At 41.5% G+C, this 24,134-nt stretch overlaps 1 protein-coding gene across 3 annotated transcripts; it reads left to right on the top strand.

Annotated features, from left to right (window-relative positions):
• The first annotated feature begins 129 nt into the window (after positions 1 to 129).
• On the top strand, positions 130 to 22,026 carry CUNH1orf162 (chromosome unknown C1orf162 homolog). Of its 3 annotated transcripts, none has more exons than XM_064588660.1 (6): positions 130 to 5,254; positions 19,242 to 19,318; positions 20,110 to 20,176; positions 20,655 to 20,749; positions 21,009 to 21,076; positions 21,222 to 22,026. In XM_064588660.1, the coding sequence occupies exons 2-6, from the start codon at positions 19,282 to 19,284 to the stop codon at positions 21,381 to 21,383; spliced, it is 429 nt and encodes a 142-aa protein (XP_064444730.1). In that variant the 5' UTR covers positions 130 to 5,254; positions 19,242 to 19,281; the 3' UTR covers positions 21,384 to 22,026. The 3 variants fall into 3 exon arrangements, with proteins under 3 accessions (XP_064444730.1, XP_045752925.1, XP_045752926.1); XM_045896969.3 differs by lacking the exon at positions 130 to 5,254 and adding an exon at positions 17,242 to 17,301; XM_045896970.3 differs by lacking the exon at positions 130 to 5,254 and adding an exon at positions 17,330 to 17,474.
• The last annotated feature ends 2,108 nt before the right edge of the window (positions 22,027 to 24,134 follow it).

The following is a 24,134-nucleotide window of genomic DNA, read 5'->3' as shown; positions in this document are numbered from 1 at the left end:
ACAGTATAGATTTGTAATTAATTCTACCATCTTGCACTTTATTTATTTTTTTTATTTCATTGATTTTATTCAGTATTGTTCTATATATCCTTCCAGAAAGGGGTTGCTTTTCTGTTTGTAGAATTGCGCTAGTCTTTTCTTTGATCTCCTGTTGAGTTCGTAGGTGGTCAGAATGGTTTGATAACTATCTAGCTGAATTCCTGGGACCAGACAAAATTTAAGTCTCCTACTCCTCCACCATCTTGCACTTTATAAGTGATAAGTTGAAGCTAGAATTTTCAGGTTGCATAATATTCTGAAATATTTTAACATCATATGGGTAAAAATTAAACATGTCATTGAGCTGATAATTTAGTGGTAAGCTATTTCTGGCTAACTGACAAGTTAAGGAAATTTAAAGCTTTTTATTCTTAAAATAACTAAAGGAAATGTGTATCAAATCACATTATTGGCTTTATTATTTTAGTGGTATGTCTATAGAAAATATTATGGACCCAGTGTGTCATAAAATTACCCTCAAGAGGCCAGCAGGTAAGTCAGAAAATTCTGCCTTTCCATAGGTTTATCTGCATTTAATTCTCCCATACTTGTATAAGGATGTACTTGTACACAAAGGACAACTTACATAATAGGAAATACTTGAAAATATGTACTATTTGAATAATTGCTGCTTTCACTGACTTACTAGGATTTTAATTTATGTAACAGCCGATGTCAGGTCAGTATTTATTGGTGGCTAATGTATTCATCTGCTATAGAAATGAGATTGACATCTTTACTGTTACTTAAAGAGATTTTCCTAGGTCAGCAGAGGTGTTCCAAATTATTTGTTTAACAAAGGATTTATAAATACCTAGTTTGTGCTAAGCACCATCCTGTACTGGTCATACAGAGATAAAATTCCCTCTCAGAAAGTTAAAAATCTAGAAAGGCAGTAAGAATATATGAACAATAGAGACTTTAGCAGGGGTGCTGTGGGAGTATAATGACAAGTGCCATTTCCAGTAGTGTCACTAGCCTCATTCTTGTACAGAACTATCAGTTAGCGTTCAGTTAGAGAAGCAGAACTACTAGGGTAGAGGTTTATACGGGATTTGACTTGACACTGTCGTGGGAGCTGGTTAACCATGGCTTTCTGAGGCTGTGACCTTTGTTTCTGATGTAGGAGCTTGAAGTCCAAGAGCAGGCAATAAAGAAGGGAAGATGGCTGTAAAGTGGGAGACCAGGAACAAGTAGAAATCGCAAGCACAGATTGAAGCCCTTGCCATTTTTATTACCTCGGAGTTTGATAATAGGACTCCTGGAAAAGCCTGGGTCCTTTTTCGCACATACCTTGTCCAAAGGTTAGAAAAACTTGAAGGGTGATCCAGGGAAAGGTTGGGAAGTTGCAGGCCCACCTTCCAACTGGTGAGCCACAGATGAGCAACAACATGTATGAGCTACTAAATAGTTGTTGCTTCACATCTGCCCTCTAAAATTGCTCAAGAATTGAATGCTCACTCTTAACCAAAACATTCAGGGAAGAGAATTCTGGAAAGTAGTTCAGCCTAACCCACTTGACACATTATGAACCACCACAGTAACTAGTCTATTAATAAATGTTAACCTGAATGAATAATACTTAAAGTAAAAATCTAGTCCCAAGAAGTCAATGAATTTCCAGTAAAACGGAGAGAGCAGGAAGGTGACAGGTCAGAAAAGAAAGGCTGAGCTGGCATTTGAAAGAGGAAGTTAGCCAAAAGAATGAGGAGTTGGGTCCAGAAAGAAGGAGCAGCATTTGTGATTGAAGAAGAAGAAGAAGAAGCTAATGTAGGAGAGTAACATTTTTAAAATTCAAGAAGTTACTCGAGTGAAATACAAATAGGAGTTATATTAGGGTCCTTAAATACTGTGCTTAGCAATTGGATTTTGTTCTGAGGACAGGGGAGCCAGTGAAAGGTTTTAAGCAGAGGAATGACAACTAGATTTTTGTTTCAGAAAAGGCACTATCAACAGTAGAGGACAGCTTGGAGAGAGGCAAAGCTAGCTCAGCTTCAGGTTCATTCTAGCCAAAAGACATTGGAGACCTTAACCAAAGGCCTTGTCGGTGAGGTTGGAAAGGAGGGAATTGAGAAACACTAAAGGCAACATTAGTGGGACTTGAGTGTGCAGAATATAGAAGAAGGGAACAATCAATGTGAGTCACAGCTTTCTTGCTTGAAAGGGAAGAGAACGGGAGGTACTGTTATTCACTGTGACTTCAAGAAAGAGAGTAAGTCTTGGAGCCATGAAAGACTATCAGTGTTTCCGAAATGATCGAGAATTCTGCAAAAGAAGGAATAGCCAGTTACTGGAGGAAAATTGGGAGAGAGCAGTGTCAAAAATCAAGACTTTGGAGAGTTCCATGTCAGAAGAGCCACTTTTTCGGGGAGATTAAGAGGACTCAAAGTGCCCATTAGAGTTAATAGCTTGGAAGTCTCTGGCCCTTCTTAGAGTAGTTTTGTTTGAATAGCAGGGACAAAAGATAGATTACAGTGGTGGTAAAGGATTGAAAGGCAGTGAGGAAATAGACCTACACAAAATAATTTCCAGAACACTACTTACCCTCACTTGTATTGTCTACACACCTATTAGATACCTTAAAGACATTTCAAATGTAAGTTAAAAATAGATCTCTTAGTCTCCACCCCTAGCCTGCTCTTCACTAAGTCTTCTCCATCTCAGATAATGGTACCACCCAAGTTGGTCAGCCCAAAAAACTAGGAGTCAGCCTTAGTCCCTTTCACGTTTTTTTTTTTTTTTTTAAGACTTTATGAGAGAGAGCAAGCACAAGAGGGGTGGGGAGGCAGACTAAGCTGACTCCCCACTGAGCAGGGGGCCTGATGATGATGTGGGGCTCCTAGATCCCAGGACCCTGGGACCATGACCTGAGCTGAAGGCAGACACTTGATGGAATCACCCAGGCACCCCACCCTTTCACTTTTCTGTCTAATCCATTAGCAAGTCTTGTTTACCTCTACTCTCAAAACTGATTATAAATCTGTCCCCTCCTACTACTGCCTAATCCAAGCTGCCATGTTTCACTTGGGCTACTACATTCTCTGTTGTCACACTTGCACCCCTTTTATTATAAAATGTAAGTCGAATCCTGTCACTCCCCTGCATAAAACTTTGTAATGCCCCATTTAGAATAGACTCTAATCCTTACCATTATTCATAAGGTACTATATGATCTGGTCCCCAGCAATTTCTCTGACCTCATCTACCACTCTCCCTATTCATTCTGCTTTGGCCACCTGTCCTTTGCTGTTCCTCACACGTCTAAACTTTTCCAGTTTGCAGACTTTGCACAAATTCAGAGCTTCCCAGACAGGTTGCCACAGATGGCAAATATGCCAGGAGATACTACTCCTTAATATGTGGGGCAGCCAGGCTGATCCCCGGGCCAATGATTTCAGGCTGAGAACAGTTTCATCTGGGGCTCCTCATCAGGCCACTTGGTCTGAGCAGATTCTGAGAACAGGCTCCACAGTCCCCAGAACCAGAGAACCAGATGACTGATGTCCTGCACTCAGCGACACTGAAACATTGCCAAGAGAGAGTGCTCTGCCACCCGGACATAAACAATAGTGGCTGGTTGTAGAGCACATGCTGCTTCTGTTGGGCAAGGGGCCATGGATGTGCTGGAGGAATTTGTTTACCTGTGCCCAAGGAGTATGGTGTCAACCCAAAGTGAAGCCAGCCAACAGCCAGAAGAGATGATAAGCCGAGCAGGGGTCCTAGAGGCAAAACTCCAGACCCCAGCTCCAAATCTCTACCTTTAAATTATCAGAAATGGGGCGCCTGGGTGGCTCAGATGGTTAAGCGTCTGCCTTCGCCTCAGGTCATGATCCCAGAGTCCTGGGATCGAGTCCCGCATCGGGCTCCCTGCTCCTTGGGAGCCTGCTTCTCCCTCTGCCTCTCTCTCTCTCTCTCTGTCTCTCATGAATAAATAAATAAAATCTTTAAAAAATAATAATAATAAAAAATAAAAATAAATAAATTATCAGAAATGTATTTCTATGTGGTAGATGTGGTTTGGGACCTACCAACAGGCTGCGTGGTGATTGGCTGTGCAGTCTGCAGATTAGAGTATCATGATTGTTTTTTAAGTACATGATATGAAAAAGTCTAATTGAATTTGAAGTATTTTTGTATTAGCAAAAGAAATAGATTACAATGTCAATGAAAAAAGGGAAATGTTAGAGTCTTGTTATAAAAGTTTTATAGTGAGCATAAAAAAATTTATAATGATGATAATTACTAATCTGAAGACCATTCCAGTCAAGTCAGTCACCCTAAGTCAGTGGCTGTTCTTAACATCCTTCATGGTGAGATAACCAGAAATGTTTCCTGATGTGATTAAATATAAAGTAGACAGTATCACCTATGATGTAATCTAGCCAAAAATAATTAACTTGAATCTATCAAGGCTTAAGATGTAAATTCCAGTTTCCAGGAACTGCAGGAGATAGAGGAACAAGATAAATGACAGTAAAGGAAGTAATTAAGGATTATGTTTCTCCATGTATTAGGTGTTAAGTGTTTTCCATTAAAATTTTTTTATGTTCTCTGTTAAGGTCTGGTACCTCTTTTATATAACATTTATTCTAAAACTCTCTATTCTTTATTAGTATTAAAAAATGTACCTTAAAAAAAAATAAAAAAATAAAAAATGTACCTTAAATTTTGTTTGTTGTTAAGAAATAAAATTAAGATGTAGATTCCTGGAACTTTGTTATTGGGGTTAAAATGCAATTGAAATGCAAAATCTTGTAACATCTGCTTCCAGTAATGATAGACTAGGTAATTCAGACCAGCTGTCTGACTGAAGAAATTGTTAACATTTGGGTGAGATATAAAACATATCTTAAGAATACTAAAGCACCTTGAAGAGGTAATGAGAAATCATCAGGCCAAGAACTGAGAGACAGTGGAAATTCAGAGAGGTGAGTTTAGGACTTGGGCCCACTTAAGCCCTGGGAGCATTTGCCAGCCTGAAAGAGATAGCTAAGAGACTAAGCTATTCTTTTGGTGACCTCACAGGACTAGAGGAGTGAAAGATGGAGTTCAGGACCCATTGAGGAGGGAGACGCAAGTAAACATCACCATTGCCTACCACCAACACACACAGACTCAGCTTTTGGTGCAGACTTAAAAAACCAGCCCTTCCATGGCCAGCGCCCTGCTGTGAGCGAACGACTCCATGAACACTCAGCCCTGAACTTGGATTAAGGTGATCCCAGATTGCTGGTGCCCCCAGGTCCCTGGCAAAAGCAATACAAGAAACCTGGTTTAGAGGAACAAAACATGATCCTCGTCTTTTCTTCTACAAACGATTTTCAAACCCAATTTTACAGTAAAAGATAATCAGATGATTAGGAGATAAGGATCTGTAAGCAAGAACTAAATAAGCCATAAACTAATTATGCTTACTGTATTAAAGCAGATAAAAGTCAAGTTTGAAAATGTTGACAAAAAAAACAGAAACAACATTTAAAAGAAAATTTGAAAAATACAAATTCTAGAACTGAAAAACTATATAGAAAAATTAGCTCAGTTGGCCACTTGTCAATAACAGATTAGACAAAGGTGAATGGAGCAGTTATGAACTGGAAAGAAGGAAGAGAGAGACAAAGATGAAAAATACCAAAGGGAGAGTAGGAGACAGAGAAGATACAATAAGGTCTAATATGTAGTTGGAATTCCCAAAGAAAATGAGGCAGAGGCAATATTTAAAGAGCTCATGGCCAGAAGATCATGACACAAAATGGTCGATCTGTGGGGGGAAATTACCTAACTAGAATTCTATAGCAGTAAAAGTATCTTTTAAGAATGAAAGAGAAATAAAGATTTTGAGAGAACTAAAAATGAGTTATCAACCAGTGGCACTTCATTGAAAGACTAAAAGGTATTCTTAAGGAAAAGGGGGTGCCTAGGTGGGTCAGTTGGTTAAGCATCTGCCTTTGGCTCCAGTCATGATCCCCAGGTCCTGGGATCGAGACCCATGTCGGGCTTCCTGCTCAGCAGAGTCTGCTTCTCTCTATCTCTGTCCCTCTGCCCCTCACCACTGCTCATTCTCTCTCTCTCTCTCAAAATCTTTAAAAAAAAAAAAAAAGGAAAACGATCCCACAGAAAATGACAGAAACAGGGAAAAAGGAAGAAAAACATAGCTGTTAAATATGTGAGTAAACCTAAGTGAACATTGTAAGTGTAAATATAAACTAGTGAGATTTTAAAATATTTTTATGTAGAAGTAGACAAATTCATAATTATATCAGTGACTAAAGAATTAATAAGCAGGTTATAGAATTTGAACAAAACAAACTGTGCTTAAAAGATACATAGAACACTACTCCCAATAACCACAGGCTACATATTCTTCTCAAGTACCAATGAAATAGTATACAAGGGGCCCCTGGGGGTGCTCAGTCAGTTAAGCCTCTGACTCTTGGTTTTGGCTCAGGTCGTGACTTCAGGGCTGTGAGATCAAGCCCTGTGTAGGGCTCTGCGCTGAGCGCAGAATCGGCTTGAGATTCTCTATCCCTCTCCCTCTGCCCCTCCTCATGCTCTCTCTCTCACTCAAATAAATAAATCTTAAAAAAAAAAAGAAATAGTGTACAAAAATTGACCATATAATGTTGCATAATGCATGCCTCAACAGATTTTAAAGGATTGAAATCATGCATAATATTTTTGCTGATCACAGAGCAATTGTGCTTAAAAGTTGTTAACAAAATGATAAGGAAATCCACATGTATTTTGAAATTAAGAAATGCATTTCTAAATAATCCATGCATCAAAGAGGAAATTAGAAAGTATTGTGAAATGAATGACAAAAAAAAAAAAAGATACAGAACCACAAGGAGTACAGAATCTGGCCCAAAACTTCCTGAAGTTGGGTTTGCGGTCGGAGATTCCTCAAAGAAAAGTTGTTTTGTTTTTCTCTTTATTCTCCTCTGCCCAGAGCCAAGATTGGAATAAGCCAGTGTGACAGGCAGAATTCTGCTCTACCCCACAGTGCTGCCGTCGTGTCACCCTCAGTAAAATCCCCTCCCCTGAGCGCAGATGGAATCTGTGACTTGCATCTAATGACTACAATATAGCAAAGGCGGTATGTTACAACTCCCTCCACTGGGTTACTTTGTGTGGCAAAGGTGATGAGAAGTCACTCCCACTGCTGCATTACACTGTATAAGACCATCCTAGCAGCCTGGCAAGACTCTCCTGCTGGCCTTAAAGAAGCGGACTGCCATGTTGTGAACTACCTATGAACAGGGCCATAGGCAGGGAATGGCAGGCAGCTTCTAGAACCTGACGGCAGGCGCCAGCAGACGGGCAGTAAAAAGCTGGGGCCCTCAGTCATACAGCTGAAAGGAAATGAATTCATGCAACAAATGGAGGTTGGAAGAGGATCTTCCCCCAGTCAAGCCTCTGATGAAACCAAGGTCCCAGCCAATACCTGCACTGCACCCTGGTGAGACCCTAAGCAGAGAACCCTGGTAAGCTGTACCCAAGCCTCTAACCCACAGACACTGAGAGATAGTAAATGTGTACTCTTTTAGGCCTGGAAATGTGTGATTGTTACGCTGCTGTCAAAAGCTAGTACAACAAGGATCCTTAACATTTCCACTGTGGCATGGCTTTTTTCCTAATCCACCTGCTGTGGGTCTCCTTTCAGAGGGTCTGATGCAAATTCCCCCCTTTGTGCAGGCTTACGACTTGGTTTCCTGATCTCATGGACATGGCCTTTCGACCCTAGCTCTGGGTCAACAAAAATCAGCAGATATTCCCAGAGCAAAGACCAGCTCCAGGTCTCACTCAACATGCTTCCTTTCTACCTTTGAGGATTTCCAACATCCAGTTCAGCCACACATTTTTCAATTCTGGTGTTTAACATGTTTCATCCAGCGTTGGTTGGTGTTCTTTAACAAGAGGATCTCTTTAAAGATCCAGTCTATGTCCTGGGATTCGTGTTCATCATTCAACCCACTAAAGTCTTAGTCTCCACCACTGCCACACCTAAGCTGCATTCGCAGAAGAGATCATGATCCCTTCATTCTAAATCCAGTCCACTCTTTGCAGTCCTCGTGTTACTGGGCCTCCCTCTTGGCAGCATCTGGTGCTATTGGCCACAGCTTTCCTTCCTTCCTTTCCTCCCTGGCTTCTAATACTGTGTGTTTGCTATCACTACTTCCTCTCAATTTCCTTAGCTGACAACTGTCTGTCTCCTTCCTAAATATTGGTGTTCCTCAGGGTTCTGTCTGATGAATTTTTATTCCCACTCTACAGACGACCTGGACAATCTTAGCCGTCCCCATGGCTTTTACTATCATGAGTATGCTGATGACTTCCTCATCTATATCTCAAATTGTATCAGGCAGGATAGGTTAGGTTAAGTGAGATAAGAAACTATCCCCAAATCTTCGTGTAACATGGAAAAGCTTATTTTTTGCTCATGGAGAATCCACCACAGGTCCAAGTGACCCTCCAGAGAAACTGTCCTCCATATGATGACACAGTGATCCAGCTTCAGAGCCTGCAACCTTACCTTCACACCACGAAATCTTCATGATCGCCCTGCAGGAGAAGGGGTCAGAAGAGGTCTTACTTCAGTGATTAAATGCTTCAACTCAAAGGGAATACATCACTTTCATTCATAGTCTGTTGGCCACAACGAGTCACATGGCACCACCCAAACACAGGTGAGGCTCTGGGCCAGAGGAGAGGAGAACTGGTTGTGGGCCAGAACTAGGACTGTCTACCACACAAATCTAGATCTCTTTCATGAGCCCCAGGCCTGTGTGCCCAGTTACCCTCGCCACATCTCTGCCTGAATGTTCCATGAGCACCCTGAAGTCAATGTGTTGAAGAATAAACACATTATTTGTCCAATCCTATACCCCTTTCTTCTATATCTGCACTATTAGTCAGTGACACAATGCAGAAATCTGGGAGCTACCCTGAGCTCCTCTCTCCCATACCTTCCTCTTACAAGTAATAAATGACTAGATTCATCACCTCTCTGCCCCATCTCTGCTTCCCCATGGCTATTGCCTCTGGTCAGAGCTCTGCAATGGTAAAGGACTTGCCACCCGCTGCCCGGCCCCTCCCCAGCCCTCCTATGTTCTGTTGCCTAAACCCAATGTGACCATGTTTCTCCTCTTCAGCCATCTCTCCATTCCCTCTAAGGTAAGATTTGTTTAGGGCCCTCCATTACCTGGTCTTGTCCTTCCTCTCCAGCCTTTCCTCTTCCATTCCCCATCCCCACCTGACCCTCATTCCCCGCTGCAGCAGCCATGGCAAAATACTTGCATTTCCTGGACTGTAACCAACATGACAAAGCATGCCTTTGCTCATGCAGTCCCTCTGCCTGGCATACACTTCCTTCCCCTGCCTGCCTAGAAAATGTGATTCATCTTTCAAGACACAACTCATACATCATCTCCTCTATGATGCTTCTTGTGACACTCAGTCTCCCTCCTTATTGTGTAAGCTCAGCCTTTTCTCTGTTGAATCCCACTCCATCCGGTGCAGATGTGAGCATTGCATCTACAACATTTCATTATGCTGTTTACTCCAGAATTTGGCAGTGCATGTGGTTCATAGTAGGTGCTCAGTTATTGCTGGATTAATTAATTAATTGCCACTCAAGTCTTGAGCTACTACTGTTTCCCTCTCTGGCTCTTCCTCCTTCAGCCCTTTGGTAACATCTTTGATCTTTTGCCCTTCTGCCCTTCCTTGTTCCTGCTACCACTCTCCAAATATCACTCAAATTCACTTATGTATTGGGCTTGAAAAAAACAGAGAAGACACTAGAGAATCCCTTTTTGGAGAAATAACTAAAATCTAATCAAGTTGAAATAAAAAAGGCTACTAATGAGATACAATAAAAAAATGGAAGTTCTAACTGCTAGGATAAATGAGGCATAAGAGAGAATTAATGATATAGAAGACAAAATGATGGAGAATAAAGAAGCTGAGAAAAAGAGATAACTATTGGAGCACAAGGACAATTTGAGAGATAAGTGATACCATAAAGCAAAACAGTATTAGAGTAATTGAGATCCCAGAAGAAGAGGAAAGAGAGAAAGGGGCAGAAGATATATCTGAGCAAATTATAGCTGAGAACTTCCCCAATCTGGGGAAGGAAACAGGCATTCAAGTCCAGGAGGCACAGAGAACTGCCCCCCCCCCAAAAAATAAAAAATAGGTCAATATCTCAACATGTAATAGTGAAGCTTGCAAATTTCAGAGACAGAAAAATCCTGAAAGCAGCTCAGGACAGGAGGTCTATAACCTACAAGGGTAGACACATTAGACTGGCAGCAGGCCAGAAAGGACAGGCATGATATACTCAGGGTGCTAAATGAGAAAAATTTGCAGCCAAGAATACTATATCCAGCAAGGCTGTCATTCAAAATAGAAGGAGAGATGAAAAGCTTCCAGGAAAAAGAGAAACTAAAAGAAATTGTGATCACTAAACCAGCCCTGCAAGAAATATTAAAGGGGCGATCCTTTAAGCAAAGAGAAAGCCCAAAGGTAACATCAACCAGAAAGGAACAGAGACAATATAGAGAAACAGTGACTGTACAGGTAATACAATGGCACTAAATTCATATCTTTCAGTAGTTACTCTGAATGTAAATGGGCTAAATGTCCCAGTCAAAAGACACAGGGTATCAGAATGGGTAAAAAAGCAAGACCCATCGATATGCTGTCTGCAAGAAACTCATTTTAGATCCAAAGACACCTCCAGATTGAAAGTGAGAGGGTGGAAAACCATTTGTCATACTAACGGACATTAAAAGAAAGCTGGGGTAGCAATCCTTCTATCAGACAAATTAGATTTTAAACCAAAAACTGTAATAAAAGATGAGGTAGGATACTATATCATAATTAAAGGGTCTATCCAACAAGAGATCTAACAATTGTAAATATTTATACCCCTAACATGGGGTATAAATGCCCCCACTCGTATAAAAGCCAGTTATATAAACCAATTAATAACAAAATTAAAGAAACACATTGATAATAATACAATAATAGTAGGGGACTTTAACACCCCACTCATGCAATGGACAGATCATCTAAGCAAAAGATCAACAAGGAAACAAGGGCTTTGAATGACACATTGGACCAGATGGACTTCACAGATATATTCAGAGCATTCCATCCTAAAGCAACAGAATACACATCCTTCTCGAGTGCACATGGAACATTCTCCAGAGTAGATCACATACCGGGTCACGAATCAGGTCTCAACTGATACCAAAATACTGGGATTATTCACTGCATATTTTCAGACCACAATGCTTTGAAACTTGAACTCATCACAAGAGGAAATTTGGAAAGAACTCAAACACATGAAGGTTAAAAAGCATCCTACTATAAAGAATGAATGGGTCAATCAGGAAATTAAAGAAGAATTAAAAAAATTCATGGAAACAAGTGAAAATGAAAACACAACTGTTCAAAACCTTTGGGATGCAGCAAAGGCAGTCCTAAGAGGGAAGTATTAGCAATACAAGCCTTTCTCAAGAAACAAGAAAGGTCTGGAGCTGGAGAAAGAACAGCAAGTAAAGCCTAAACCAAGCAGGAGAAGAGAATTAATAAAGATTAGAGCAGAAATCAATGAAATAGAAACCAAAAGAACAGTAGAACAAATCAATGGAACTAGGAGCTGGTTCTTTGAAAGAATAAGATCGATAAACCACTGGTCACTTATCAAAAAGAAAAGAGAAAGGACCCAAATAAATAAAATCATGAATGAAAGAAGAAAGATCACAACCAATACCAAAGAAATACAAACAATTATAATATATTATAAGTAACTATATGCCAACAAATTAGGCAATCTGGAAGAAATGGATGCATTCCTACAGACATATAAACTACCAAAACTGAAACAGGAAGAAATAGAAAACCTGATAAGAAGAAGAAATAGAAGAAATAGAAAATCCATAACCAGCAAGGAAATTGAAGCTGTAATAAAGAAAATCTCCCAACAAACAAGAGTCCAGGGCCAGATGGCCCCCCAGGGGAATTCTACCAAACATTTAAAGAAGAATTAACACCTATTCTACTGAAGCTGTTTCAAAAAATAGAAATGGAAGGAAAACTTCCAAACTCGTTCTATGAGGCCAGCATTACCTTGGTCCCAAAACTAAAGACCCCACCAAAAAAGAGAATTATAAACCAATATCACTTATGAACAGGGATGCCAAAATTCTCACCAAGATACTAGCCAAGAGGATCTGACAGTACATTAAAAGGATTATTCACCACGACCAAGTGGGATTTATTCCTGGGCTGCAAGGGTGGTTCAACATTCACAAATCAATCAATGTGCTTGATCACATTAATAAAAGAAAAGACAACATGATACATAACATTAATAGAAGAGACAAGAACCATATGATTCTCTTAATTGACGCAGAGAAAGAATTTGACAAAATACAGCATCCTTTCTTGATTAAAATTCTCCACAGCATAGGGATAGAGGAACATACCTCAATATCATAAAAGCCATCTATGAAAAGCCCACGGCGAATATCATTCTCAATGGGGAAAAACTGAGAGCTTTCCCCCTAAGGTCAGGAACACAACAGGGATGTCCTCTCTCACCACTGTTATTCAACATAGTACTAGAAGTCCTAGCCTCAGCAATCAGACAACAAAAAGAAATCAAATCAGCATCCAAATCAGCAAAGAAGAAGTCGCACTCTCACTCTTCACAGATGACATGATATTCTATGTGGAAAACCCAAAAGACTCCACCACAAAATTGCAAGAACTCATATAGGAATTCAGCAAAATGGCAGGACATAAAATCAATGCACAGAAATCAGTTGCATTTCTATACACAAACAATGAGACAGAAGAAAGAGAAATTAAGGAGTTGATCCCATTTACAATTGCACCCCAAACTGTAAGATACCTAGGAATAAACCTAACCAAAGAGGCAAAGGGTCTTTACTCAGAAAACTATAGAACACTCATGAAAGAAATTGAGGAAGACACGAAGAAATGGAAAAACGTTCCATACTCATGGATAGGAAGAACAAATATTGTTAAAATGTCTATGCTACCTAGAGCAATCTACACATTCAATGCAATCCCTATCAAAATACCATCAACTATTTTCACAGAACTGGAACAAATAATCCTAAAATTTGTATGGAACCAGAAAAGACCCTGAATGGCCAAAGGAATGTTGTAAAAGAAAACCAAAACTGGTGGCATCACAATTCCAGACTTCAAGCTCTATTACAAAGCTATAATCATCAAGACAGTATGGTACTGGCACAAAAACAGACACACAGATCAATGGAACAGAATAAAGAACCCAGAAATGGACCCTCAACTCTATGGTCAACTAATCTTCGACAAAGCAGGAAAGAATGTCCAATGGAAAAAAGACAGTCTCTTCAACAATTGGTGTTGGGAAAATGTGACAGCCACATGCAGAAGAATGAAACTGGACCATTTCCTTACACCGTACACAAAAATAGACTCAAAATGGATGAAAGACCTAAATGTGAGACAGGCATCCATCAAAATCCTAAAGGAGAACACAGGCAGCAACCTCTTTGACCTCAGTCGCAGCAACTTCTTGCTAGACACATTGCCAAAGGCAAGGGAAACAAAGGCAAAAATAACTATTGGGACTTCATCAAGATAAAAAGCTTTTGCACAGCAAAGGAAACAGTCAACAAAACCAAAAGACAACTGACAGAATGGGAGAAGATATTTGCAAATGACAGATAAAGGGCTAGTATCCAAAATCTATAAAGAACTCATCAAACTCAACACCCAAAGAACAAATAATCCAATCAAGAAATGGGCAGAAGACATGAACAGACATTTCTCCAAGGAAGACATCCAAATGGCCAACAGACACATGAAAAAATGCTCAACATCACTCAGCATCAGGGAAATACAAATCAAAACCTCAATGAGATACCATCTCACACCAGAATGGCTAAAATTAACAAGTGAGGAAACGGCAGACGTTGTTGAGGATGCGGAGAAAGGGGAACCCTCTTATACTGTTGGTAGGAATGCAATCTGGTGCAGCAACTCTGGAAAACAGTATGGAGGTTCCTCAAGAAGTTAAAAATAGAGGTACCCTATGACCCAGTAATTGCACTACTAGGGATTTACCCCAAAGATACAAATGTCGTGGTCTGAAGGGGCATCTGCATCCCAGTGTTTATAGCAGCAATGTCCACAATAGCCAAACTATGGAAAGAGCCCAAATGTCCATCGACAGATGAATGGATAAAGAAGATGTGGCATATATATATAACAATGGAATACTACTCAGCCATCAAAAAAAATGGAATCTTGCCATTTGCAATGATGTGGATGGAACTAGAGGGTATTACGCTAAGCAAAATAAGCCAATCAGAGAAAGACAATTATCATATGATCTCACTGATATGTGGAATTTAAGAAACAAAGTAGAGGATCATAGATAAAAAATAAAACGAGACTAAATCAGAGAGGATACAACCATAAGAGACTTAATCATAGGAAAAAAACTGAGGGTTGCTGGAGGGGAGGAGGGTGGAGGGATGGGGTAACTGGGTGATGGACAGTAAGGAGGACACATGATGTAATGAGCACTGGGTATTAAATAAGACTGATGAATCACTGAACTCTACCTCTGAAACTAATAATACACTATATGTTAATTAATTGAATTTAATAAAAAAATTTAAATTTAAAAAAAAGTGCTCCACTCTTTTTTTTTAAAGATTTTAATTATTTGAGAGAAAGAATGAGAGAGAGAGCATGAGAGAGGGGAGGGGCAGAGGGAGAAGCAGACTCCCTGTTGAGCAGGAAGCCCGACACAGGACTCGATCCTGGGACTCCAGGATCATGACCTGAGCCAAAGGCAGTCGCTTAACCAGCTGAGCCACCCAGGCGCCCCAAAAATGCTCCACTCTTGAACCACACTGATCTTCGGGAAAAACATCCCCTGAATCACAGCAACCAGTCCCAGGCCTGGGGTACTCCCTCTGTGGTTCCTTTCTGCCCCCTCCATCCAAACCCCATCCATGCCCCAGACCCCCAGCTCTGGGTCCACCTGTATGCAGCCTTGCCCAATTTCACCAGCTCGGCCGGCTCTGCCAGTTCTTCCTTTTCCCTTGTCTGTGAGTTGCTATGCCCTCTGCCTGAAACTGTCTTCTGGGGCTCCCTGCCTGACCAGCTCTTTCCCATCCTCTGGTTCTCAGTGTCTGCTCCTTGGACAGACCATCCCCACTCATCCATTTCATCTAAAGACCTTCTGCCATCATTTAATCTAGTCTAGCATGGCACTCTGCTTGTGTCCTTCATGGCCATTAACACAGTCTGTAACGTCTGCTGTTTTCGTGTTTATGATTTCTCTTCTCAATTAGACAATAGGCCCCATGAGAAAATTTTCTGGCTTGTTCTCTGAAATATCCACAGCACCTAGTTCACAGTTTATTTAGCAAGTATATGTATTGTTTTAAGTATCTTTTTTCAAATTATAGACTGTTTCTTGTTTTCAAATACTACACCAAAAAGAAAAAAATAGCACGCATTTCTTGATTAAGAGATCCAGAGATAGTGATTCTAAATTAAAGGTGTTTTTTTCTCTATTTCAATCGTTTCTTTGAGCTACTGAGAGGATAATCTGATGAGGACTATCCAGTCTGTTCCTTTGATAACTTCGGCCTCATAAGCATAAGAATTCTTGCTTTATTTTCCATGAGCTCCATAAATTGAGGACATTCTTTTGTAAAAAGAATAATAATTTCAGGGATTATTTTCTTTTGTCACACTTCTTGAATCCTTAAATATCAGATTTCATTCTCAAGGTACTGTTTTCTTATAGGGCGTACCTATAAGAAACACAATAGAGTAACCAGGACCTCTATAGTGTTCTTAGAAATTACTGTGGTCCAAATTTCTTAAATATCTGTGACTACATGATAATGAATCTTTCACAAATTCTATTTTGGTTAATATTTCTAAATCCATATGTTTATTTTTCTAAATTCATCCTCTATTTTTCACTACTTCTCTTTTTTTTTTTTTTAAGATTTTATTTATTTATTTGAGAGAGAGAGAATGAGAGACAGAGAGCATGAGAGGGAAGAGGGCAGAGGGAGACGCAGACTCCCTGCTGAGCAGGGAGCCCGATGCGGGACTCGATCCCGGGACTCCAGGATCATGACCTGAGCCGAAGGCAGTCGCTTAACCAACTGAGCCACCCAGGCGCCCATGGTGTCTTCTTCTTCTTCTTTTTTTTTTTTTTAAGATTTTATTTATTTATTTGAGAGAGAGAGAATGAGAGAGAGCACATGAGAGGGGGGAGGGTCAGAGGGCGAAGCAGACTCCCTGCCGAGCAGGGAGCCCGACATGGGACTCGATCCCAGGACTCCAGGATCATGACCTGAGCCGAAGGCAGTCGCTTAACCAACTGAGCCACCCAGGCGCCCACTACTTCTCTTAAGATGCAGAATATTAACATTATTTTATGGATAAATATTTATAAAGAAATGATTCGCCTTCCCTCTGAAGGGATCTCCATAACTCTTTTTTTTTTTTTTAAGATTTTATGTATTTATTTTGAGAGAGAGAGAGAGCCTGAGCGTGATTGGGGAGGAGGGTCAGAGGGAGAGGGAGAGAGAATCTCCAGCAGACTCCTCGCTGAGCGCAGAGCCCCATACAGGCTCAATCTCATGACTTGAGTCAAAACCAAGAGTCGGACGCTTAACTGAGCCATTCAGGCGCCCCCAGGGATCTATATAACTCCCAACACTCTTCATGTCTGCCCAGCTAGTAACCTCATGCTTGACACTGCTCTTTGTCCCTCCTTATCAGCCTCATCTTTCTGGCTAGAACAAGTGAGATTTGAAGATGCTTGATGACAATGATGAAGGCATATTGCTGGGAACTCCACCTTATCTCGCATGGTGGTTAAATACTTAATAAATACTTAATTAGAAATAAACTTGTCTTAACCCCCTATGTTCAGTGTTCCTGTGTCAAAAGATACAAAAGAAGCTGTTCATGGGATTAAAAAATATATGCTGTTATAAAAAATAATTTATATATATATATATATATATAAAAAATGTTGGCCTCAAAGAGAAATCTGACCTCAAGTTTGAAACACACAGCTTGATAGGGTAGTAGCAGTAAACCACTATTTCGTCATCTCTGAAAAGTAGGCGTAGTCACAGAGCAAGTGAAAAGTTCAGTCCTAGACAAGTGGCGTCTTATGACCGGACTTTGTCTTAGAAGGTAAATGCATTTACCCCATGCTTTTAATCTAGATGAAATAATCATTCACCCAAAGAAAATGTCATCTAATTTTTAGTGGTTTCTATCATTTTTTTTTTCTGTTTAACTTTATTTGGTGGGGGAAGGGTTGTATTTGAGTGGCTGCACGTAGCTGGTGGATTTTACGGCAATCGGTAAGAGTCTCCCAGGACCGGACAAAACGTGAGAAAGTATATATAGTGCTGTTTCTATCTTGATTTATGCTCTGTCAAATGTTTGGGGTGTTGTTTTCAAACAGAAATGTGTTTCCTGCTTTTCTTGGCCTGGATCTGTAAGAATTTATTTCCCTGCTGCAATGTGCGACGGTTTTGTCTTTCAGAATGGGGTGGCCCCAGAATTTTTGAAGGTGTTTCTAGTAGCATTTTTCTGTGGGATGGTTGTAAATTCAGAGCCACTGATGTGAAGGTTAAGATTTTACAGAAGCCTACGATCATCTCATCTCCCACGTCCCCAGTGGCGAAGTCCAATATAAATTCATAGGATAAGACCATGCTCTTTTTAGGGCAAACTTATATTTCGATATTTAAAAAATACTCTATATTTTATGGTGCTCTGCAAAGAGCACTGTTGACTTTTAAATTAGAAAAGGAGCAAAAATGCTAGAAAAATTGTTACCACTGATGATTCTGCTGTGGATGGTGGGCTTCCTGGTCTCATGTCTCAGAATTCTCACCAGATTTCCCTGTCAGCACTTTATCCTAGATTATGTTATTTGGTCGATTCTAAAGACTTATTATTGTTGCTATTGTAAGTGGCACATGGCGATGAGGTATCCTTCTCCTGACCCTCCCCATGTCCAAGGACTGGAAATTGATTCACTTTTGAAAGCTGAATAAATAAACACAAATAATAGATGGCATTTATTGTCTAAATAAATTACCTTAAAATACAGCAGGTATAAGCAGAGCCAAAAATTCTTATCATGGGTGTGCCTAAATATGAAGCAAAACTGTGGTTTCCTAACATGGTTTTATTCTTTAAATAAAAGTGGAGACCATTTTTATCAACAACGAAACTGGTTAAGCAAGCTATCGTTCATGGCTATAACAGAAATACTTTTCACCACTAAAAATGCTTATAGAAAGTTTTGAGTGGCATGGGAGAGATGTTTATGATTTGAAAAAAAACTTAGTAAAAACAACAAAAAAGGAGATATGAAGTCTCAACTAGCTTTTAGGAAATTCATGGAAGTATAACTAAAAAGAAATACACTAAAATATTAATAATCGTTAGTAGGATTTCGGTGATTTTACTCTGCTGCTTTTAGGTACCTTATACTTTTTAGTACAAATAAATAAAAGGGAAAATACAGAAAAGTTAACATAAGAAGTAGAACCATAGCCTAGATAAGGACACTGACATACTTGAAAAGACAAGTATGTGAACAGAATAAAAGTTCTGATACAGCCTAGAGGAAGGACCTTCACAAGAAAGTGGGTCAAAGGTTACCCAGCACTGCCAGGGAGGAGTGAGGCAAATACTTTAGATCTCTATGATGTTCAATATTAAAATCATCCATTCATCTTCTCCCATACTTAGTTCAATTCAATGCCAAGCAAACTGTGGTTTTAACTGGCTTTCTCACGTGTTCTGATAGAACATGCTGGTGACATCAACATGTTCCTTATGTCATTTCAGTTTATACATCAGTCTCCTGTGAGTTAGTTGGTGTGAGTCAGTTCTGGACCAATCAGTCAATTCTTGGTGCCCTGCTAAGATCAGATTTGTGGACCTGCAAAGCTGAGGACTGGTTGCTGAGGTGTAGTAACCACACCATGTAAAGTCCATGACCACTGTCCTCACTAGAACACCCACCATGACTAGCCTCTCTCTCATCGATACTGCTCTGGTATTAAAATTACAGTCTCAGAGTTTGCCCCTCTGCTACCTTTCCTTTCTAGGCTTTCAAAGAGGAACATTTTTTATTCTCGGGAAGACAGCATGGGAGGACAGCATTCCAAACCTGAACCCAACAATGGTAAGTCCAGGACAGAAACCATTACCTGCCTCATTACTGAGTTAACACGGCCTGGATTAACCAGTAACTGTACTAAAGAGCTGCATGGGACAACATTTCTGAAGTTAGAAGAATCAAATTTTATCCGATGCCAGGAAGAGTGACAAGGGGAACCAGGGAGAACAATCTATCCTCCCAAGTTGAGTAAACGGTGTCTGTGTGCTCAGTACGAGACCAGCTGGGTAGCTTAGGACAATGCAGTTCACTTCCCTTACTGGCCCCCTGTTTATGGCACCAGCCTTGGGAGAGCTCACTATGACTGCCTTTGGCTAGTCACTGTTAGAAGCCGCCCTGCAAACAAAGGAACAAACTAAAAAAGGCAGCAGTTTCCAAGGTCAAGTTCCCCAAAACTTTGGGAAATGCTAGTTCTGGGTTTTGCTTTTGGTTCTCCATTCCCTGGCCTTGACATTGTCTGCTTCTGTCCAAGGAAGCTCATCTCCCCGGGGTCCATTAAATCTTGGAGGGAGAGACAGGAGATGTGTTTGTTTGTCAAAGGGGCACATGGAGCGGCAGAAACACAAGGCTCCTCTTCCACGTGGGTAGCTGATTGTTTTCTCAGTTCTAACTCTAGTTTTCAAGTTAAAGGATCCAGGATGCGAAACATCATCCTCTCCTTTTGCAGGGTGGGGCCCTCCATCGTTTACCTTCCCTGGCTCCTTGGACAGGGTGGGGCACCTGGGGACATCTGAGCTGAAGACCCAGGAGCCATGGCAGAGACACTAAGCCCCTTTGTGCTCTCTCATCTCCCGCAGACAGACAAAGTGCCAGCACAGCGGCCCCGACAATTGCCTCTGCCCCCCGCTTCCTGGAACACACCAAGTAAGCCAGCACTCTCCCGCCTATTAATTCACCTTGTACCACATGGCAGTGGATTTTGTGCTGACAGCCTCGTCTGATGAGAGTTGGGAGGCAGGTCTGGGGAAAAGGGACGAGAAACAGTTGAAGAACTGAATCGGTTTTTTATATTTAGAGTGTGGGTCTTAACCCAGAGTGCCCCAGGGAGGGGAGATCCCTGGAGAGATTCATGAATCCCCTCAGCTCATTGAAAAACTGTGTGGATGGGCTTATGAAGATTTCTGAGGGGCACAGGAGCCCACAGTTTGCATTGAGGCCTCAAACAGTTCTGGAACCCCAAAGCAGAAAGTTGAAAAGCTGTGGATAAGAGTAAAAGTCACCGAACCAGCATGAAAGCTATTTCAGGGATTCACCCGCGGGCGGGAACGGTGACTCTCTGGCCTTCGGCAGAGGCCTTCAGAAAGCCCAGAGGGTCATCTGCTCCCTTTCTTTGCCAAAACAGCATACAGCATTTGGTCTTAGCCTTTTTCGCGGGGGTCCTACTGACGCTGCTGCTGCTGGTCCTTATCTTCCTCATCAGAAAGAGCTACAGGAAATGTAAGTGGTCCCCGAGAGCTGGGACAGCTCTTCTGGCTCTGACACTGAGAACAGCTGGGGGGGAGTAAAAGCCTGGTCCCTTACCTTGTCTGCAGACTGAGGACCTGAATCCCTTTGCTTCTCTCCCTGCCCCCCCCGCCCCTCCACTTTTGCCATCTCCAACACCCACCCCTGCACCCCAGCCTGCAGAGAGAGGCTTCCCATTCCTCCAGGCCCCACTGGTGAGACTTATCCCTCTCTTTCCTGGCATCTGTGGCAGGTCACTCCAGTCCCTGGGCCCTGAATCCTCCCTTAGACCCTCACTCCAGCCGAGATCCTCCGGCCAAGGTAAGATGACCACACTGCTTCTGGGACACTGGGCACGTGCATCTTCTGACCTCTTTGATCCTCTGTGACCCCAGCCTCTGAGTGGCTTCTAAAGAGACACCTTCCTCCAAATTGAACTCACTTATTCCTCCTTCTTCCTCTGCAGCTTTCATCCCCGGAGGAAGCACTTACCTATGCGAGCGTAGCTTTCAAAATCTCAGAAGAAAAGAGTGATCCCCTGACCAAGAAACATTCTGCACCCTTGAACCCAGTTGTATATGCTCCAATCAAAGTGACAGACTCTCCCTGCCTTTCCAATGAGGCTTGATGCCAGTCCCTCTTATTCTCGGTTCCATCTTTATATATCACTTACCCTTAGGACAAATTCTGGACCACAGCGTGGCCAAACTAGAGTTGGAGCTGTTTGGGTGGGATCTGGAAATGTTAGCCAGCAATTGTGAAGACCGAGGGGGAGTCCTTCTCTTGGCCTGAGAAGAGACTGCCTGCCCTCCTGCTTGGACGGACAGCCTGCTAGCCCTTTGAGGGCTGAGACAGCCTCCCTGGTCCCCTTCCAAAGTGTGTGGTACAGAGCCCAGCACACAGAGTGTTCAGTCAGTGCCACTGACCAACTTGGGAGAAGTCAGCCAAATGGGCAAGTTAGCAAGATTTACAAATAAAAGCAACCCCTCTTACAATGCTGGCTCCTCCCGCATCATTTACTTGTCTGGTCCTGTCACACCCAGAGATCCAGAACTCCCCACAGCCAGAAGCCTAACAGAGGTGATGGTACTCCAGAACAAGCTCAGGATTGATGGGGGCCCAAGTTGCAAGCTTGGCGCCAACTAGCTGCGGTCTTTTGGTAAGTGTAACTGCTTCCTCATGAAAACAGAACTAATAACATTTACCCCTTAGTGTGAGAATAAGTGAGATGTCATCTCCTGAGGTACTTTGTACATCCCAAGAGTTTTATACAAATGTAAGATCCCTCTCGTATAAAGCGCTATTCAAATGTAGAGTCCACCTCTTTGCTATAGCGTAAAAGATACGCAAAGCGATGTTATATGGGAGCTAAAAATTTAAATGTTAACCCCCTCCAAATCCTAATGGATGATCCCACAGACAGTCCCAGTAAAAATACCAATAAGATTTTCTTTTTTTTTTTTTAAGATTTTATTTATTTGAGAGAGAGAGAAAGCACTAGCAGGGGGAGGGCCAGAGGGAGAAGCAGACTGCCTGCTGAGCAGAGCCCAATGCAGGGCTCCATCCCAAGACCCCAAGATCATGACCTGAGCCAAAGGCAGACGCTTAAGAGACTGAGCCACCCAGGCACCCCCCAATAAGATTATTTTTCCTTCAGTAAGGTTACTCTAAAGTCCCTGGTAGACAATAAACCAGAAAGCAAATCCAGGAAAATGTATAAAAAGAAGCAAAATAATATAGGAAGGCTAGCCCTAACCACTAACTAAAAGTACTGTTTTATCAAGCATGACTCATTAAAATGTTTTCATGGTTCATGAGTAAACAAATGGGATAGAATAAGAAGACTAGATACAGATATACATGAGGAAATTGAGAGTATGAGGAAGATGGCATATCTAGTCATTTGGGGGAAATTGGTTTATCCATAAAAGGTGTTTCGATGGTAGGCAGCCATGTGGATGAAAATAAGATCAGATCCACATCTCCCTCCTTAAATCAAAATAAATTCTAGATGCATCAAAAATTTAACTGTAAAAAGTAAAAGCATTAGGAGAGTATATGGGAGAACTTTAAAAATAGAGTGGTCCCCACCTCGGATGTATGACCCAAAGCCAATAAGCCAGAAAAGGTTGATTAACTGGACTTACAAAATACCGTTCAAAATGCCAAGCCTGGAAAATATTTGCAAAGCATCTCATAGCCAAAGGGGTAATTTTCTTAATATACTCAGAGCTCCTATAAGTCAGTAGGGAAAAAAATCAGCAACTCAGTAGAAAAAAAAAAGGGGGGGGGACAAAGGATGAGTCTGGGTTAGTCACAGAAAAGGAAATATAAGTGGCTTTTCAAAATATGAGGAGATACTCAAGTTTACTCATAATAAGAGAAATAGTAATTAAGACTCCAATTAGATGTTTTCCATCAATGAGATTAGCAAATTTCAGAAAGTTTGCTAACAAACCACTTGGGCAGGACTGCGGGGAACCAAGATGCACATACAACTGCAAGGCAGGCAATTTGGCAAAAGCTAACCATGTTTTAAATCCTATAGCTACAAATACATCCTGTGGAAAATCACCTGTGTAGTTTAAATTGTAGCATTCACCAAACTGCCTAAAACTTAGTGAGGCTTGTCATAGTCCAAGTATACTCCATGTGCTTGGCATGTGTTCATGGAAGGCTCACAAAACACTAGCAGGTTACAATTATTATTATTCTCATTTTAGAAGAGAAAGGGAGACACAGAGGGGCTGAGTAACATGCCCGAGTTCTCACTGTTAGTAAGTAGGGGTGCTGGGGCTCGGCTCCAGAGTTTGCCCGTTTTTCCACTATGTTCAACTCTGAAACAGTGAAAGAGCAAGAAAGCCCTCAGTGTCTATCCAGAGGGGACTAGCTAATGGAGTCTATGTTCTAGGAAGAAAAGAATCTCTAAGTTATGTTAAACGTAAGGTGCAAGCTGCTGAACAGAATTCTGACTGCTCTGCTCATGTCCAGGAGAGAATGTGTGTGTGCGTGCGTGTGCATGTCCACCTATATTTGTACATATTTAGTCTCTGAAAGGAAACACCGTCATCTGCTCTCAGTGAGTGCCCCTGGGCAGGGGATCTTGATAGCGGAGGGACTGAGGGGCAGGGAGGAGAGGAGGTATTTTCCCTTAAAAGCCCTTTTGTAACTTTTGAAGTTCTTCACTTCCCATGTTGAGGATCTTCAGGGGACCTGATACCTGGTGCTCCCATCCCCACCTGAATTCTGAACCGGCTGAGAAATAAGAGGACTCGGCAGATAGAGAACAAAGTACCATATTTATCACACAGCAGGCACTGGAGAACATAGCGTGTATGTGGCTGCAGGGAACAGGCAATCTCCTCCCCTCCCCACATCC

The sequence above is a fragment of the Mirounga angustirostris genome, unplaced genomic scaffold (assembly GCF_029215605.1).
Source record: "Mirounga angustirostris isolate CCGP_5_RB_7025 unplaced genomic scaffold, mMirAng1.0.hap1 SCAF_4, whole genome shotgun sequence".
Taxonomy (NCBI): Eukaryota; Metazoa; Chordata; class Mammalia; order Carnivora; family Phocidae; genus Mirounga; species Mirounga angustirostris.
The sequence above is the reverse complement of the archived record's forward strand: the minus strand, read 5'-3'. Positions and strand labels throughout refer to the sequence as shown.

Coding starts and splice junctions, on each gene's coding strand:
- CUNH1orf162 (XM_045896969.3), top strand. CDS start 17,279: ATGACCGGACTTTGTCTTAGAAG. Junction 20,750..21,008: donor CAGAAAGAGCTACAGGAAAT/GTAAGTGGTCCC, acceptor CATCTGTGGCAG/GTCACTCCAGTCCCTGGGCC. Junction 21,077..21,221: donor GCCGAGATCCTCCGGCCAAG/GTAAGATGACCA, acceptor CTTCCTCTGCAG/CTTTCATCCCCGGAGGAAGC.